The sequence below is a fragment of the Staurois parvus genome, unplaced genomic scaffold (assembly GCF_062004578.1).
Source record: "Staurois parvus isolate SC_StPar_1 unplaced genomic scaffold, SC_StPar_1.0 ptg001475l, whole genome shotgun sequence".
In the NCBI taxonomy this organism is placed as follows: domain Eukaryota; kingdom Metazoa; phylum Chordata; class Amphibia; order Anura; family Ranidae; genus Staurois; species Staurois parvus.
This window is the reverse complement of record NW_028319271.1, coordinates 70,002-90,429: the sequence shown is the minus strand read 5'-3', so window position 1 is coordinate 90,429 and position 20,428 is coordinate 70,002. Positions and strand designations below refer to the sequence as shown.

Below are 20,428 nucleotides of genomic sequence, written 5' to 3'. Positions count from 1 at the left end.
AAGAATGTCCCTTACATTGGTGGTCAGTGGGAAGAATGTTCCTTACATTGGTGGTCAGTGGGAAGAATGCCCCTTACATTGGTGATCAGTGGGAAGAATGCTCCTTACATTGGTGGTCAGTGGGAAGAATGCCCCTTACATTGGTGGTCAGTGGGAAGAATGTCCCTTACATTGGTGGTCAGTGGGAAGAATGTCCCTTACATTGGTGGTCAGTGGGAAGAATGTTCCTTACATTGGTGGTCAGTGGGAAGAATGTCCCTTACATTGGTGGTCAGTGGGAAGAATGCTCCTTACATTGGTGATCAGTGGGAAGAATGTCCCTTACATTGGTGGTCAGTGGGAAGAATGTCCCTTACATTGGTGGTCAGTGGGAAGAATGTCCCTTACATTGGTGGTCAGTGGGAAGAATGCCCCTTACATTGGTGGTCAGTGGGAAGAATGCCCCTTACATTGGTGGTCAGTGGGAAGAATGCCCCTTACATTGGTGGTCAGTGGTGTAACAGAGTAATACACAAGCTGCTTACAATAATAGATGGAGGAGGGAGTTCTTACATTATCCAGGTCCTTGCGGAGGGCAATCTTGCTGGTAACCAACTCATGAGCCAAGTCATCATTTTCTTGCTCCAGTCTCATGTTTGCTTCCTGAAGCCGTCGGTTTTCACGCTATAAAAAAAAGAAAAAAACTTCACTTGAAAGATGTCCGGGGGAATAAAACGGCTGTCCAGGTAACCTTCTAAGAGTCCAATGAGGCACAGTCTATGGAATGATTAATCCCAGTACCAGTGACACCTATGAAGTCAACCTGAACATCCGGATTGTTTCTTGGACTATTATACAGACAGCAAAAGATACACATTAACTTGGTATACACAAAGGAGGCAGGAGAGACGTTCTTCCACTACTCATTGTTCACACGGGGGGGGTATGTCCATGCAATTGGGATTCATCTTTCCAATGAAGGAGAGTGTAAGTCAGGGGTAGGCTTCAAATGGCAAAGTCACAGTTTCCAATGGAGACCATTCACAGCAGTGCGCTTGACATACCCAAAGGGTAGCTAGTCAGTTTTTTACAGTCCACAACGTTCGTCTGAGAGCATGTTCACTATATCCGCTCTCCCCGGACCCTGCATTCACTATATCCGCTCTCCCCGGACCCCGCATTCACTATATCCGCTCTCCCCGGACCCCGCATTCACTATATCCGCTCTGCCCGGACCCCGCATTCACTATATTCGCTCTCCCCGGACCCCGCATTCACTATATCCGCTCTCCCCGGACCCTGCATTCACTATATTCGCTCTACCCGGACCCCGCATTCACTATATCCGCTCTCCCCAGGCCCTGCATTCACTATATCCGCTCTCCCCGGACCCCGCATTCACTATATCCGCTCTCCCCGGACCCCGCATTCACTATATCCGCTCTCCCCAGACCCCGCATTCACTATATCAGCTCTCCCCGGACCCTGCATTCACTATATCCGCTCTCCCCAGATCCTGCATTCACTATATCCGCTCTCCCCGGACCCTGCATTCACTATATCCGGTCTCCCCGAACCCCGCATTCACTATATCAGCTCTCCCCGGACCCCGCATTCACTATATCCGGTCTCCCCGGACCCCGCATTCGCTATATCCGCTCTCCCCGGACCCCGCATTCGCTATATCCGCTCTCCCCGGACCCCGCATTCATTATATCCGCTCTCCCCGGACCCTGCATTCACTATATCCGCTCTCCCCGGACCCTGCATTCACTATATTCGCTCTCCCCGGACCCCGCATTCACTATATCCGCTCTCCCCAGGCCCTGCATTCACTATATCCGCTCTCCCCAGACCCCGCATTCACTATATCAGCTCTCCCCAGACCCCGCATTCACTATATCAGCTCTCCCCGGACCCTGCATTCACTATATCCGCTCTCCCCAGATCCTGCATTCACTATATCCGGTCTCCCCGAACCCCGCATTCACTATATCAGCTCTCCCCGGACCCCGCATTCACTATATCCGGTCTCCCCGGACCCCGCATTCACTATATCCGCTCTCCCCGGACCCCGCATTCGCTATATCCGCTCTCCCCGGACCCCGCATTCATTATATCCGCTCTCCCCGGACCCTGCATTCACTATATCCGCTCTCCCCAGACCCCGCATTCACTATATCCGCTCTCCCCGGACCCTGCATTCACTGTATTCGCTGTCCCCTGAGCCTTAATTCACTATATCTTCTCTCGCCGGACCCCGCATTCACTATATCCGCTCTCCCCGGACCCTGAATTCACTGTATCTTCTCTCGCCGGACCCCGCATTCACTATATCCAGTCTCCCTGGACCCTGCATTCACTATATCCGCTCTCCCCAGACCCCGCATTCACTATATCCGCTCTCCCCGGACCCCGCATTCACTGTATTCGCTGTCCCCGGACCCTGAATTCACTATATCTTCTCTCGCCGGACCCCGCATTCACTATATCTGGTCTCCCCGGACCCTGCATTCACTATATCCGCTCTCCCCGGACCCTGAATTCACTGTATCTTCTCTCGCCGGACCCCGCATTCACTATATCCAGTCTCCCTGGACCCTGCATTCACTATATCCGCTCTCCCCGGACCCTGCATTCACTATATCCAGTCTCCCCGGACCCTGCATTCACTATATCCAGTCTCCCTGGATAATGTAACAATGTAATGCAGGTAAATATGTGCAGAAGTTACATCAGTGGCCACCCGATGGCCAAAGAAAGATGATGTTGGATGCATGGAAGTTAGAGGTGACGGGGAGTGCAGACCTTTCAGTGATGGAAGAGCAAGAGCTACATTTGTTATAACGGCTTTACCTGTATATCATGACAACTTCCAAGATTTTCCCAAATCCGGCCACCAGTAATGACCGCATCTACAGAAATTCTCACCGAAATGAAGAGACCTGTCATGGATGGTCCAAATACCACGTTGCTGGGACTCATCAAGGACAGTAAAGTGGTTTAGGGATTAAAGTAGAATTCCTCACAAAACCTAACTACTCTTAACCTATTACTGCCTTTAAGAGGTTCTAAATTCCGGGAGGCAGAGACCGGCATTCTGATCATGTGACCGCTGTGATTGGCAGTCACAGTGGTCACATGATTGGAAAGCTCCTGATTGCATGTATGAATTGGGAGCTTTCCGGAACCTGCCGGTAACTGCGATGAGGAAACCCAGTCTTTGGTCGTGTCCATGGGTTCCAGACTTCAGCCAAAGCATCGGAAAGGAGGAAACCCAGTCTTTGGTCATGCCCATGGGTTTCAGACTTCAGGCAAAGCATCGGAAAGGAGGAAACCCAGTCTTTGGTCATGCCCATGGGTTTCAGACTTCAGGCAAAGCATCGGAAAGGAGGAAACCCAGTCTTTGGTCATGCCCAAGGGTTTCAGGCTTCAGGCAAAGCATCGGAAAGGAGGAAACCCAGTCTTTGGTCATGTTCATGGGTTCCAGACTTCAGGCAAAGCATCGGAAAGGATGAAACCCAGTCTTTGGTCATGTCCATGGGTTCCAGACTTCAGGCAAAGCATAAGAAAGGAGGAAACCCAGTCTTTGGTCATGTCCATGGGTTCCAGACTTCAGGAAAAGCATCGGAAAGGAGGAAACCCAGTCTTTGGTCATGTCCATGGGTTCCAGACTTCAGGCAAAGCATAAGAAAGGAGGAAACCCAGTCTTTGGTCATGTCCATGGGTTCCAGACTTCAGGCAAAGCATCGGAAAGGAGGAACCCCAGTCTTTGGTCATGTCCATGGGTTCCAGACTTCAGGCCATCATTGCCAGTAAAAGATTCTCAACAAAATATTACAAATTAACATTTTATTCATTTGTCCAATTACTTTTGATCCCTTGAAAAAGGGGGGATGGCTATTCTTAAGAGCTGTGATTCCTAAACCCTTCCTCCAATTTGGATGTACATACCCTCAGATTAAACCCCAGAGTGCGCACTTTCAGCGCATATCCATGATAGAACTAGAGCTTGAATATGTTTTGGTAAAAACCTGAAAAAAATAAAATTGTGCCTGTGTCCAAATATATATGGACCTAACTGTACATGATATAGGGACCGTAGATTGCAAGTTCTTTCATAGGGCAAGGACTGATGTGAATATACAGTGTGTAAATTGTCCGTGCTATATAAATACCCTTAAAAAATACATTTTCAAGGACACAGAAATTTTATCTGAATGACTGCAGAGGAAAATAATCCGCACAACGTTCATTTAGAATGTCCATGATCAGGAGTCAGAAAATCCAAAATTTCCACCAAGGTGAAGTGTGTCATGCAACCACAATGCTGGCAGCCTGTTAAACTCGATCAGATGCTGAGGACCGCTGTGGCTGGATGGAGCACCGAGTGGTACTTACGCCTAGTGCAGTATGCACCCAGGGACAAATGCCCAGTGGGCAAGATGGTTGGAGACTGTGGGCATCATACAAGGGATGGTTAGAGACTATGGACATGACACAAGGGATGGTCAGAGACTGTGGGCATCATACAAGCAATGGTTAGAGACTATGGACATGACACAAGAGATGGTCAGACTGTGGGCATCATACAAGCCATGGTTAGAGACTAGGGACATGACACAAGAGATGGTCAGAGACTGTGGGCATCATACAAGCAATGGTTAGAGACTATGGACATGATACAAGAGATGGTCAGAGACTGTGGGCATCATACAAGCAATGGTCAGAGACTATGGACATGACACAAGAGATGGTTATAGACTGTGGACATCATACAAGCAATGATTAGAGACTATGGACATGACACAAGAGATGGACAGAAACTGTGGGCATCATACAAGCATTGGTTAGAGACCATGGACATGACACAAGAGATGGTCAGAGACTGTGGGCATCATACAAGTCATGGTTAGAGACTATGGACATGACAAAAGAGATGGTCAGAAACTGTAGGCATCATACAAGCAATGGTCAGAGACTATGGACACGACACAAGAGATGGTCAAAAACTGTGGGCATCATACAAGCAATGGTTAAAGACCATGGACATGACACAAGAGATGGTCAGAGACTTTGGGCATCATACAAGCCATGGTTAGAGACTATGGACATGACAAAAGAGATTTTCAGAAACTGTAGGCATCATACAAGCAATAGTCAGAGACTATGGACATGACACAAGAGATGGTCAGAGACTGTGGGCATCATACAAGCCATGGTTAGAGACTATGGACATGACACAAGAGATGGTCAGAGACTGTGGGCATCATACAAGCCATGGTTAGAGACTATGGACATGACACAAGAGATGGTCAGAGACTGTGGGCATCATACAAGCCACGGTTAGAGACTATGGACATGACAGAAGAGATAGTCAGAGAATGTGGGCATCATACAAGCCATGGTTAGAGACTATGGACATGACAAAAGAGATGGTCAGAAACTGTAGGCATAATACAAGCAATGGTCAGAGACTATGGACATGACACAAGAGATGGTCAGAGACTGTGGGCATCATACAAGCCATGGTTAGAGACTATGGACATGACAGAAGAGATAGTCAGAGACTGTAGGCATCATACAAGCCATGGTTAGAGACTATGGACATGACACAAGAGATGGTCAGAGACTGTGGGCATCATACAAGCTATGGTTAGAGACTATGGACATGACACAAGAGATGGTCAAAAACTGTGGGCATCATACAAGCAATGGTCAGAGACTATGGACATGACACAAGAGATGGTCAGAGACTGTGGGCATCATAAAAGCAATAGTCAGAGACTATGGACATGACACAAGAGATGGTCAGAGACTGTGGGCATCATACAAGCAATGGTCAGAGACTATGGACATGACACAAGAGATGGTCAGAGACTGTGGGCATCATACAAGCAATGGTCAGAGACCATGGACAAGACACAAGAGATAGTCAGAGACTGTGGGCATCATAAAAGCCATGGTTAGAGACTATGGACATGACACAAGAGATGGTCAGAGACTGTGGGCATCATACAAGCCATGGTTAGAGACTATAGACATGACACAAGAGATGGTCAGAGACTGTGGGCATCATACAAGCCATGGTTAGAGACTATGGACATGACACAAGAGGTAAAGACTGTAGGCATCATACAAGCAATGGTTAGAGACTATGGACATGACACAAGAGATGGTCAGAGACTGTGGGCATCATACAAGCCATGGTAAGAGACTATGGACATGACACAAGAGATGGTCAGAGACTGTGGGCATCATACAAGCAATGGTCAGAGACTATGGACATGACACAAGAGATGGTCAGAGCCTGTGGGCATCATACAAGCCATGGTAAGAGACTATGGACATGACACAAGAAATGGTCAGAGACTGTGGGCATCATAAAAGCAATGGTCAGAGACCATGGACAAGACAGAAGAGATAGTCAGAGACTGTGCGCATCATACAAGCAATGGTCAGAGACCATGGACAAGACACAAGAGATAGTCAGAGACTGTGGGCATCATAAAAGCCATGGTTAGAGACTATGGACATGACACAAGAGATGGTCAGAGACTGTGGGCATCATACAAGCCATGGTTAGAGACTATGGACATGACACAAGAGATGGTCAGAGACTGTGGGCATCATACATGAGTGCAGTATGCACCCAGGGAGGAATGCCCAGAGGGCAAGCAGCCTGTGGATGTATACTGCACTAAATGTAAGTACTGCTTGGTGCACCGTCCAGCCTCTCAAAGTCCGACAGGCTGCCGGCAGCGGGCCTAGACGCTGCATCTGTATCTTCCACCTGCACCTAAAAAGTGCAGCCTCACCCCCCGGGGGGGGGGGGGGGGAGGGGTAAACGCCAAGCATGCATGAGGCCTAAGCAAGGCATGTCTGAAATGGAACACTCGCTTATTCCTCACACCCGGGCCTTAGAGATCTCAATTCTTCAGACATCTGGGGGGGGGTTGAATCTCCCCATGAGACTGAAGGGATATTTACTGTCAAAGCATAGTTAGGGGCCGGGATTCTTTTAGAATGGGATTTGTGATTTGAAGCATCATAATTAAATGGCTGCTGAAGCTTAAAAAGGACTGATGTTCATCGGGTTTAATCTCCGGCAGTTCTGGTTCAGAGGAAAGGAAAACAACTCCCCGCGCATCTGCCGCAAAAATAAATTCAATAAAAATCCAACCTATATTAAAACATGAAAGTGCCAAGGGGGCGAAGACTTTTTATTTTTTTTTATAAGAACTGTATATTCTTTTTTTTATTAGTTCTAAGATTTAAAGTGGTGGCAACCTCTGAAACGAAAGATGAACAAAGCATATCCTACAATGTGTACTTGCCTCAATCCACAGCACTCTCTCACTCCTCTGGCTGTCTGAAGGAATCACTTCAGACAGTCTATGCTGACACCTAGGGGTCCTGGTGGATGTCCTAGCTCCCCTCCAGCACCCAGCAGGTGATTGGCAGCCTCAGCTATGCATGATTGCCTAAGAGACTGCGTAGAGGGGTGTGTTTGTGTCAATTCCCTCTACTCAGATCTCAGATTACACTCAGCTTCCTGCTCCATGCTGTGCAATGTGTGACATCAGATCTTTGGTCATGTTCATGGGTTCCAGACTTCAGGCAAAGCATCAGAAAGGAGGAAACCCAGTCTTTGGTAATGTCCATGGGTTCTAGACTTCAGGAAAAGCATCAGAAAGGAGGAAACCCAGTCTTTGGTCATGTCCATGGGTTCTAGACTTCAGGAAAAGCATCAGAAAGGAGGAAACCCAGTCTTTGGTCATGTCCATGGGTTCCAGACTTCAGGCCGTCATTGCCAGTAAAGGATTACAAATGAACATTTTATTCATTTGTCCAATTACTTTTGATCCCTCTCTCACTCCTCTGGCTGTCTGAAGGAATCACTTCTGACAGTTCATGCTGACACCTAGGGGTCCTGGTGGATGTCCTAGCTCCCCTCCAGCACCCAGCAGGTGATTGGCAGCCTCAGCTATGCATGATTGCCTAAGAGACGGTGTAGAGGGGTGTGTTTGTGTCAATTCCCTCTACTCAGATCTCAGATTACACTCAGCTTCCTGTTCCATGCTGTGCAATGTGTGACATCAGATCCCCTCCCCCTGCCTTTCGCAGCCAAAGAATGCTGTGTAAAATGTGTGCCTTAGAAGACTGTGGGTAAAAGAGGGCTGCAAATATAAAGGTTTGACCTGTGTAGGAGGATTTATTTCCTCTCTGTGTTATCTCCTGAGGCCAGTCACTTCACTGGGTATATGAAAGGGTTGACAACTACTTTAAGTGCAGCCCCCAACATCACATGAAGTTAAGTGGATATTCAGTCTCAGAGACAGCAGGCACAAAACGATATAGTCAAAGGCCATGGCTATGATACAAGAAATAATCAGAGACTGCAGACATGACACAAAAGATGGTCAGAGACTGAAGGCATCATACAAGAAATGGTTAGAGACTGTGGGCATCATACAAGAGATGGTTGGAGATTATGGACATGACACACGAGATGGTTGGAGACTGTGGGCATCATACAAGAAATTGTTAGAGACTATGGACATGACACACAAGATAGTTGAAGGTTGCGGGCATCATACAAGCGATGGTTAGAGACTATGGACATGACAAAAGAGGTGGTCAGAGACTGTGGACATCATACATGAGATGGTCAGAGACTGTGGACATTATACAAGCAATGGTTAGAGACTATGGACATGACACATGAGATGGTTGGAGACTGTGGGCATCATACAATAGATGGTTGGAGGCTATGGACATGAGATGGTTAGAGACTGTAGGCATCATACAAGGGATGGTTAGAGACTATAGACATGACACACGAGATGGTCAGAGACTGTGGGCATCATACAAGCCATGGTTAGAGACTATGGACATCATACAAGCCATGGTTAGAGACTATGGACATCATACAAGCCATGGTTAGAGACTATGGACATGACACACGAGATGGTCAGAGACTGTGGGCATCATAAAAGCGATGGTTAGAGACTATGGACATCATACAAGCCATGGTTAGAGACTATGGACATCATACAAGCCATGGTTAGAGACTATGGACATCATACAAGCCATGGTTAGAGACTATGGACATCATACAAGCCATGGTTAGAGACTATGGACATGACACACGAGATGGTCAGAGACTGTAGGCATCGTACAATAGATGGTCAGAGACTGTGGGCATCATACAATAGATGGTCAGAGACTGTGGGCATCGTACAATAGATGGTCAGAGACTGTGGGCATCGTACAATAGATGGTCAGAGACTGTGGGCATCGTACAATAGATGATCAGAGACTGTGGGCATCGTACAAAAGATGATCAGAGACTGCGGGCATCATAAAAGCGATAGAGACAATGGACATGACGCACAAGATGATCAGAGATGGTGGGCATCATACAAGCAATGTTTAGAGACTATGAACATGACACAAGATATAGTCAGAAAATGTGGGCATCATACAAGAAATGGTCAGAGACTATGGACATGACAAATGAGATGGTCAGAGACTGTGGGCATCATAGAGGCGATGGTTAGAGACTATGGACATGATGCACGAGATGGTCGGAGACTGTAGGCATCATACAAGAGATGGTCAGAGACTATGAACATGATATAAGTGTCATTAGCACTGATGCAAATATCAAAATGCCTTGATGGGTGGATGTCAGTCTGGAGGACTGGGTATGCTCAGGTAGACTGCATATATATAGCACAGATGAATGAATAGGAAGCACTCTGAGGCTTCCTGTTCATTCACAAACTAAAGAATAGTAAACAGTTTACCATGCTTCAGTGACAAATGGACACAGAAGTGATCAGTACTGATCCACTGTGTTCATTCAGGAAAAGAAGGGGCTGGTAAATGGGACATATATATACGACCCCACGTGTGCCTTCAGCAGCTGTCAGTGGGAGAGAAGCGGAGGAGGGAAGCCAGAAGCACTGCAGGTGGAAGGGGAACAAACGGGGGCCCGGACAGCAGGTGGAAGGGGGAACAAACGGGGGCCCGGACAGCAGGTGGAAGGGGGTACACAGGGGGGGGGGAACTGGACAGCAGGTGGAAGGAAGTACACAGGGGGACTGGACAGCAGGTGGAAGGAGGTACACTGGGGAGCCCGGACAGCAGGTGGAAGGAGGTAAATGGGGGCCTGGACAGCAGGTGGAAGGGGGTACATGGGGGCCCGGACAGCAGGTGGAAGGGGGTACATCGGGGGGCCCGGACAGCAGGTGGAAGGGGGTACATTGGGGGGCCCGGACAGCAGGTGGACGGGGGTACATTGGGGGGCCCGGACAGCAGGTGGACGGAGGTACACCGGGGGGCCCGGACAGCAGGTGGAAGGAGGTACACCGAGGGGCCCGGACAGCAGGTGGAAGGAGTGGGAGGAGGAGAAGCCGGCAGCGCAAGGGGAGGCAAAAGGGGACCAGTGTCAGCAATAAGGCACTACAGCCATCTCCCCTTTGGAACCAATGGGGCCCCGGCCTTATCAGCAGCCCTGACTATAATCATCAGATTCTTGTTTGTCCTTTTATGTCACTCACCTCGTATCTTTCAACAGGGTCCTCCTGCTGCGCCTGCTGCTCTCTCATCATGTGGTATTCCCTCTCGAACTTTTTGAGTTTTTTCTGACTTATCTGAAAAATTTCCAAAAAAGAAAATTAGAAACAAATTTGCCTTAACAAGAATTTAAATCTGCTTTGTGTGCACCAAATGTTTTCGCAAACCCAAATTTCACAATGCAAAAGTTCTGTGAATCAGAGAACAGAGATGTGGGAGGGGTCCAGCAGGCTCCACCCACTACAGACTGCCTGCAGAAAACTACAGGAGGGGGCGGACACACAAAGTCACACAAGGAGAGAGAGCATATCTGTGGGAGACCCAACAAGCCCCACCCACTGCAGCCTGCCTGCAGAAAACTACAGGAGGGGGCGGAGACAAGACCAGTCCCCCTGCACAAGGACAGGGAGCAGCAGTGAGCGGTCTTTATTCCAGGAAGTCTCACACTGGATTACTGCCCAGATCTGGAAGAAATACACAAAGCTCACCGAGATTCAGGAAGACACACGATGGATGTATTCAAGATAATTTATTTAGCCCAAATACCAGATTTAAGTGCCGAGTATGAGGAGTACACGAAGAGTAGCTCTGAGACTATCGGGAGTGGATCCATTCCTGGATTTGTGCCCAGACTTTGCACATCCAAAGACAGCTACTGAAGTACTACAATTCCCATCATGCCTCTGCCTCTAGGCATCCAAACTATGACCCTCCAGTACTACAAGTCCCATCATGCATCTGCCCCTAGGCGTCCAAACCATGACCCTCCAGTACTACAAGTCCCATCATGACTCCTGCCTCTAGGAGTCCAAACCAAGGCCCTCCAGTACTACAACTCCCATCATGCCTCCTGCCTCTAGGAGTCCAAACTATGGCCCTCCAGTACTACAACTCCCATCATGCCTCTGCCCCTAGGCGTCCAAACTATGACCCTCCAGTACTACAAGTCCCATCATGCCTCCTGCCTCTAGGAGTCCAAACCAAGGCCCTCCAGTACTACAACTCCCATCATGCCTCCTGCCTCTAGAAGTCCAAACTATGGTTCTCCAGTACTACAAGTCCCATCATGCCTCTGCCTCTAGGAGTCCAAACCAAGACCCTCCAGTACTACAAGTGCCATCATGCCTCTGCCTCTAGGAGTCCAAACCAAGACCCTCCAGTACTACAGCTCCCATCATGCCTCTGCCTCTAGGTGTCCAAACTATGGCCCTCCAGTACTACAACTCCCATCAGGCCTCTGCCTCTAGGCATCCAAACTATGACCCTCCAGTACTACAAGTCCCATCATGCCTCCTGCCTCTAGGAGTCCAAACTATGGCCCTCCAGTACTACAACTCCCATCATGCCTCTGCCCCTAGGAGTCCAAACTATGGCCCTCCAGTACTACAACTCCCATCATGCCTCTGCCCCTAGGCGTCCAAACTATGACCCTCCAGTACTACAAGTCCCATCATGCCTCCTGCCTCTAGGAGTCCAAACCAAGGCCCTCCAGTACTACAACTCCCATCATGCCTCCTGCCTCTAGAAGTCCAAACTATGGTTCTCCAGTACTACAAGTCCCATCATGCCTCTGCCTCTAGGAGTCCAAACCAAGACCCTCCAGTACTACAAGTGCCATCATGCCTCTGCCTCTAGGAGTCCAAACCAAGACCCTCCAGTACTACAGCTCCCATCATGCCTCTGCCTCTAGGTGTCCAAACTATGGCCCTCCAGTACTACAACTCCCATCAGGCCTCTGCCTCTAGGCATCCAAACTATGACCCTCCAGTACTACAAGTCCCATCATGCCTCCTGCCTCTAGGAGTCCAAACTATGGCCCTCCAGTACTACAACTCCCATCATGCCTCTGCCCCTAGGCGTCCAAACTATGACCCTCCAGTACTACAAGTCCCATCATGCCTCCTGCCTCTAGGAGTCCAAACCAAGGCCCTCCAGTACTACAACTCCCATCATGCCTAATGCCTCTAGAAGTCCAAACTATGGTTCTCCAGTACTACAAGTCCCATCATGCCTCTGCCTCTAGGAGTCCAAACCAAGACCCTCCAGTACTACAGCTCCCATCATGCCTCTGCCTCTAGGTGTCCAAACTATGGCCCTCCAGTACTACAACTCCCATCAGGCCTCTGCCTCTAGGCATCCAAACTATGACCCTCCAGTACTACAAGTCCCATCATGCCTCCTGCCTCTAGGAGTCCAAACTATGGCCCTCCAGTACTACAACTCCCATCATGCCTCTGCCCCTAGGCGTCCAAACTATGACCCTCCAGTACTACAAGTCCCATCATGCCTCCTGCCTCTAGGAGTCCAAACCAAGGCCCTCCAGTACTACAACTCCCATCATGCCTAATGCCTCTAGAAGTCCAAACTATGGTTCTCCAGTACTACAAGTCCCATCATGCCTCTGCCTCTAGGAGTCCAAACCAAGACCCTCCAGTACTACAGCTCCCATCATGCCTCTGCCTCTAGGTGTCCAAACTATGGCCCTCCAGTACTACAACTCCCATCAGGCCTCTGCCTCTAGGCATCCAAACTATGACCCTCCAGTACTACAAGTCCCATCATGCCTCCTGCCTCTAGGAGTCCAAACTATGGCCCTCCAGTACTACAACTCCCATCAGGCCTCTGCCTCTAGGCATCCAAACTATGGCCCTCCAGTACTACAACTCCCATCATGACTCTGCCCCTAGGCGTCCACACCAAGACCCTCCAGTACTACAAGTGCCATCATGCCTCCTGCCTCTGGGAGTCCAAACTATGGCCCTCCAGTACTACAAGTGCCATCATGCCTCTGCCTCTAGGAGTCCAAACTATGGCCCTCCAGTACTACAAGTGCCATCATGCCTCCTGCCTCTAGGAGTCCAAACTATGACCCTCCAGTACTACAAGTGCCATCATGCCTCCTGCCTCTAGGAGTCCAAACTATGGCCCTCCAGTACTACAACTCCCATCATGCCTCTGCCTCTAGGAGTCCAAACCAAGGCCCTCCAGTACTACAAGCCCCATCATGCCTCCTGCCTCTAGGAGTCCAAACTATGACCCTCCAGTACAACAAGTCCCATCATGCCTCTGCCTCTAGGAGTCTTGCCTGTGGCTGTCAGTCTTGCAAGGCCTCATGGGACTTGCAGTTCCTCAACACCTGGAGGGTCGTAGTTTGGAGACCCCTGGGCTAAATGGTTAGCACTTCCTCCTGGCAGTACTCGGGTCATTGGTTCGAATCCCAACCACGGCACCACCTGCCTGGAGTTTGCATATTCTTCCTGTGCCTGCATGGGTTTCCTCTGGGTACTCCGGTTTCCTCCCACGCTCCAAAGACATACTGGTGGATTCACTGGCTCCTGTCTAAATTGTCCCTAGTATGTGTTTGTACGAACGTGATTTAGGGACCTTAGATTGTACGCTCCTTGGGGGCGGGGACTGATGTGAATGTACAGTATATATGTAAAGCGCTGAGTACATTGACGGCGCTATATAAGTACCTGAAATAAATGAAAAAATAACATATTCAAACAAACAGGGACATCGTTTTAAAACGAACCCTCTGTAGCTATAGGCATTTTGGACAAATTAATCTCCAAAGTTCACATCAAAAGCACTGAAACCACAGCTGCTTCATCCTTCCTTTCTATAGAGCAGGGGTGGCTAACCTGTGTCTCTGCAGCTGTTGTGGAACTACATTTCCCATGAGGCATTGCAAAGATGGGAAGTTACTGACTTGCAGAGGCATGATGGAACTTGTAGTCCTGCAGCAGCTGGAGAGCCGCAGGTTGGCCACCCCTGCTATAGAGGGTTAGGGACTTGGCCGCCTGCCAGCTTTACGAGGTAAACAAACAGCTGGTGCCTGCAGGCCCACAGGGGCAGCTGCTGGTGAGAATCGGTGGATTCTGGTCAACAGATCTAAACGTGTTCCTTGTACAAATCGATGAGCAATGTTGATGCGGTTTTCATATAACCGCTCGTGGGAGCAGTCAGGTCTGCTTTGAAATATCTGTGACCTTAAAACAAATATTTGTTGATCCTGCCAGATATCTTGTGAGCTGGTAACTTCCTGTGCTCTCTGCTGACTGTTACACATTATCATTGTTCTCAGCCATCTCCTAACCAGTTCCCTCTATGTTATGGAGAATTCTATCTGTCTTCCCGATACACAAGGTAAGTGTTGTCACCCTAAGACAGGAAGTGTGTTACTGGCAGGATCACCAGGCAAAAAAAAAATTCCTGAAAAAGGAAAACTAATGCAGCCACCGCATCTAAGGACTGGTAAGCTGCGATATGTTACATTTAGGCTTTTGGGTTTTCCTACTTCTAGAACTCTGCTATCGCCCAAAGGTACAATGCCAGGGGTTGGGTGAGTGCAGGGCCACTATTAGAAATCATGGGGCCCTGTACAGCCTTCCTGACAGCGCTCCCTCAAACAACCAGAAGACAATAATAAGGCAGCACACAATGGTGAATTGTGGGTGTGTCTAAATTGTGCTGGGAGGAGCTTAAAAATTGAGGCTACATACGCCGTGCAGGTGTCAGGAGTATGCATCATGCAGCTTCAAGAGTATGTAATTTACAGAGTGAAGGGGTCAGGAGTAGGTAATGTACAGAGTGCAGGTTCAGATAGTATGTAACATACAAAGCGCAGGGGACAGGAGTATGCAACATACAGAGTGCAGGAGGTCAAGAGTATGTATTCTGCGAGGGTCAGAAGTATGTAGCATGCAGAGTGCAGAGGGTCAAGAGTATGTATTGTGCAGGGGGTCAGAAGTATGTAACATATAGAGTGCAGGGGGTCAAGAGTACGTATTGTGCAGGGATCAGAAGTATGTAACGTGCAGGGGGTCAGGACTATGTATTCCGCAAGGGTCAGAAGTATGGAACATGTAGAGCGCAGGGGGTCAAGAGTATGTATTGTGCAGGGGTCAGAAGTATGCAACAGAGTGCAGGGGTCAGGAGTATGTATTCCGCAAGGGTCAGAAGTATGTAACATGCAGGGTGCAGGGGGTCAAGAGTAAGTATTCTCCAAGGGTCAAAAGTAAGTAACATGCAGAGTGCAGGGGGTCAAGAGTATGTATTGTGCAGGGGTCAGAGGTATGTAACACACAGAGTGCAAGCATCAGAAGTATGTAACATAGCGTGAAAGCATCAGAAGTATGTAACACACAGGCTGCAGGGGTCAGAAATACGTAACATACAGAGTGCAGGGGTCAGAAATATGTAATAAAGTGCAGGGGTCAGAAATATGTAACATACAGAGTGCAGGGGTCAGAAATATGTATTGTCCAGAGAGCAGGTGGAGGAGCATGTAACATATAAAGTGCAGGGGTCAGGAGTATGTATCGTCCAAAGATCAAATTGAGGAGTATGTAACATATACCGTGTAGGGGTTAGGAGTATGTATTGTCCAGAGAGCAGGTTGAGGAGTATGTAACATATACCGTGTAGGGGTTAGGAGTATGTATTGTCCAGAGAGCAGGTTGAGGAGTATGTAACATATAAAGTGTAGGGGTCAGGAGCAATCACTGGGTGCCGAGTCAGTTAACATTACTCCACCTGCTCTCGAAAGCAAAAAAAGTCCCCTTTCTTCCCCAGGCCCTCCTGCTGAACTAATGGAGCCCAGGGAACTTCAATAGAATGCTGGGAGCAACAGAGCGCGGCTATACTCCACCTGCACCGAAGACAAAAACTCTCTTTACCCCGGGACCCCCCCTGGACTAATGGGGTCAAGGCCAAGTACAGGAGGGCTGGCTTCCCCCCCTATCAGTAGCCCAGGGTGTGCGGCTTAGTAACATCATACGTAAAGGTGAAGAATGACGTCATCACGTTGCTGCCTCTAAATGGCCGCGATTCGATAATACGGCAGGGTAAGAGCACACAGCAAACAGCCCCCGAATGACGAGAGAAGTCTACAACATATGGCCCAGCTGACTGAAGAGGGGACTCCCGCCTATTCCCATACAGTTCTAACACACAATATGCAGAGAGACTTCCAGGAAAACATTGGATGGAAATTCTGAGAACTTGTCCAAGCACCACAATAAAGCAGATAAGCGACAATAGGCAGCAATCTACAGGATACTTACAAACGTGAATCAGCAAAGAGGAGCCGCCGCTGAATGCAGCTTTCCTCTGCCCCACCGAGCAACCGAGACAGGATATCCTCAGATGGAAACAAAACCTTCTGCATTATTAACCGCCTTCCAGAACAGCAGAGCTGGCCGACCTCTCGCAGGGAGCCGACAACTGCCGATGGCAGAGACGGCACAAAGAGGATGCCAGAGTCACTGGCAGGACACTGTCACCCCCCTTCCAGTCCGGACACTGTCACCCCCCTTCCAGTCCGGACACTGTCACCCCCCTTCCAGTCCGGACACTGTCACCCCCCTTCCAGTCCAGACGCTGTCACCCCCCTTCCAGTCCAGACGCTGTCACCCCCCTTCCAGTCCAGACGCTGTCACCCCCCTTCCAGTCCAGACGCTTTCACCCCCCTTCCAGTCCAGACGCTGTTACCCCCCTTCCAGTCCGGACGCTGTCACCCCCCTTCCAGTCCGGACGCTGTCACCCCCCTTCCGGTCCGGACGCTTTCACCTCCCCTCTTCCGGTCCGGACGCTTTCATCCCCTTCCGGTCCGGAGGCTTTCACCCCCTTCCGGTCCGGAGGCTTTCACCCCCTTCCGGTCCGGAGGCTTTCACCCCCCTTCCAGTCCGGAGGCTTTCACCCCCCTTCCAGTCCGGAGGCTTTCACCCCCCTTCCAGTCCGGAGGCTTTCACCCCCCTTCCAGTCCGGACGCTTTCACCCCCCTTCCAGTCCGGACGCTTTCACCCCCCTTCCGGTCCGGAGGTTTTCACCCCTCTTCCGGTCCGGAGGCTTTCACCCCCCCCCTTTCGGTCCGGAGGCTTTCACCCCCCCCTTCCAGTCCAGAGGCTTTCACCCCCCCCCCTTCCAGTCCAGAGGCTTTCACACACCCCCCCCCCCCTTCCAGTCCAGACACTTTCACCCCCCCCCCTTCCGGTCCGGACGCTTTCACCTCCCCTCTTCCGGTCCGGACGCTTTCACCCCCCTTCCAGTCCGGAGGCTTTCACCCCCCTTCCAGTCTGGAGGCTTTCACCCCCCTTCCAGTCCGGAGGCTTTCACCCCCCTTCCAGTCCGGAGGCTTTCACCCCCCTTCCAGTCTGGACGCTTTCACCCCCCTTCCAGTCCGGACGCTTTCACCCCCCTTCCAGTCCGGACGCTTTCACCCCCCTTCCAGTCCGGAGGTTTTCACCCCCCTTCCAGTACAGTGGCTTTCAGCCCCCCCCTTCCGGTCCGGAGGCTTTCACCCCCCCCCTTTCGGTCCGGAGGCTTTCACCCCCCCCTTCCAGTCCAGAGGCTTTCACACCCCCCCCCCCTTCCAGTCCAGACACTTTCACCCCCCCTTTCCGGTCCGGGCGCTTTCACCTCCCCTCTTCCGGTCCGGAGGCTTTCACCCCCCTTCCAGTCCGGAGGCTTTCACCCCCCTTCCAGTCCGGACGCTTTCACCCCCCTTCCAGTCCGGACGCTTTCACCCCCCTTCCAGTCCGGACGCTTTCACCCCCCTTCCAGTCCGGACGCTTTCACCCCCCTTCCAGTCCGGACGCTTTCACCCCCCTTCCAGTCCAGACGCTTTCACCCCCCTTCCAGTCCAGACGCTTTCACCCCCCTTCTAGTCCGGACGCTTTCACCCCCCTTCCAGTCCGGACGCTTTCACCCCCCTTCCAGTCCAGACGCTTTCACCCCCCTTCCAGTCCGGACGCTTTCACCCCCCTTCCAGTCCAGACGCTTTCACCCCCCTTCCAGTCCGGACGCTTTCACCCCCTTCCAGTCCAGGCCAATTTTCAGCGCTATCACACTTTGAATGACAATTGCGCGGTCATGCAACACTGCACCCATATGAATTTTTTAACATTTCTTAAAGACAGATAAAAAAAACTTTATTTTGGTGGTATTTATTCACCGCTGGGATTTTGTATTTTACTATATAAATGAAAAGTCCAAAAATTTTGAAAAAAAAGTGTTTTTCTTATAAGAGTTTGCAAATAAATAATCTTTCTTTGTAAATCTCGGCCACAATGTAGTCAGTTCACTTTTTAGTAAAAAAAAAAAAAAAAAAAAAAAATTTACCAAAAATTATAATTTTTCAAAAACATTTTTCACATTTTTATTTTATTTTTCTATATTATTATTTATGTTTTTTTTTTACATACTGTCACCCTAGCAGTGCAGTCACCATAGTAACACTGTACTACTTGTGGGAGGTGATGAAGATTTGTTTTCTTATTTTTTTACACAGATTGCTTTTACACCCATAAAGGCTGTAAAAGCAATCATTTCTCCTTCTCTCTGGCTGCATTCCTGCAGCCATTGAGAAATACTGTAAGAGCTGTGATTGGTCACAGCTTTTCACATGGTACAAGGCTGTTATGAATTGCCCAGTACCATGTGATCTCTGTGATCATTCACAGATTTCACAACCATTTCTTCTTCAGCCATTGAGAAATACTGAGTGAGCTGTGATTGGTCACAGCTTGTCACATGGTACAAGGCTGTTGTGAATAGCCCTGTACCATGTAACCTCTGTGATCATTCACAGATTTCACACGTAGTAAGCAATGATGTCAGAAGTGACATCTTGCTTACTATTCTTCATATGATCACTGAGTGGCCAATCAGTGATCACATGATCGGGACCTCACACAGAGGTCCCGTACAGCGATCGGTGTTCCTCCAGACACAGCGGGCAACGATCGCCCAGGGAGCGCGCACAAGCAGGGAAGCGGGGGGGGACATTTATAAACAACCACCCGCTCCTGCACTGCTCCCGTCTGGCCGTTTATATACATGGGCCGGATGGGAAGTGGTTAAAGATAACCTCAGGAGACCTTCCCAAATGCCCAGAATGCACTGAAAAACAGTAAAAAAATTAACTATTTCAGACATTTTGAGAGAAATAGAGAGCAGAAGCAGAGAGAGCAATATGTGTTGAGATTAGATGTCTTTTTTTTTGTGGTGTTTGGATGTGTTCCGGCTCATTTCTGTGCATAAATTATTGCAGCAGTGTCTAACATTTTCTTTCATGCAAAACCTCAAAGTACGGTGTACCGGGTCCATTTGAGTACTGGAAAAACGCTTTGCATGCATTTTTCATGATGAAAAAAAGGCTCTGGACAGCACCTGGAAATGGAAGAGTTAAAAAAATTTTGCAAACGCTTATAAACACGGTTACAAGCATTTATACGCGTTTGAAACGCTGATAAAATCTACTCCTGAACACAAGTTTTCTGCGTTAACCGCATGCCGCCCAGCCACTGTACATATACGGCGGCAGGGCAGCACTCGCAGGCAAAACCACGTTTTAAAACGTGTGTTTTGTAAACAAATAGGGGGAGCGCGCAAGGCGTGCCGCCGCCCTATCTGTCCCGCCGATCACCGCCGCAGATGTGAGTCGCCGGGTCACAGCCGGTCCTTAGCGGCTGTTTCCCGGCGATTGGCGGCAAACAGTGACAGAGAGCACAGCTGCAGTAGCTGTGCTGTCTGTCACTTCCCTGTCAGCTCGAGGATGAGCTGATCGATCAGCCTTGTCCCGCCCAGCACACACCCCGCCCCCTAGTAAAACACTCCCCCTCACTCCTATAACCCTTCCCTGCAAAATAAAGTTAACCCCTTCCTCCCCATTGCCATTAGTACAGTGTCAGTGTTTTTTTTTTTTGCACTGATCACTGTATTAGTGTTTTTGGGGATGTCAGTGACCCCAAGTCAGTACCCCCCAATGTCAGAATGTCCGCCGCAGTCCCGCCATAAGTCACTGATTGCCGCCATAATTCGCTGATCGCCGCCATTATTAGTATAAAAAAAACCTAAAAAT

At 49.4% G+C, this 20,428-nt stretch overlaps 1 protein-coding gene across 1 annotated transcript in view; it reads right to left on the bottom strand.

Annotated features, from left to right (window-relative positions):
• The window catches only part of LOC149435793 (rab GTPase-activating protein 1), a 107,639-nt gene that overhangs the window by 36,812 nt on the left and 50,399 nt on the right, over nt 1-20,428 (bottom strand). Inside the window, exons 7-8 of the mRNA XM_089662429.1 lie at nt 10,548-10,640; nt 553-663 (exon numbers count right to left, since the gene is read on the bottom strand). Coding sequence (XP_089518555.1) covers nt 553-663; nt 10,548-10,640 — 204 coding nt within the window. The remainder of the gene's footprint in view (nt 1-552; nt 664-10,547; nt 10,641-20,428) is intronic.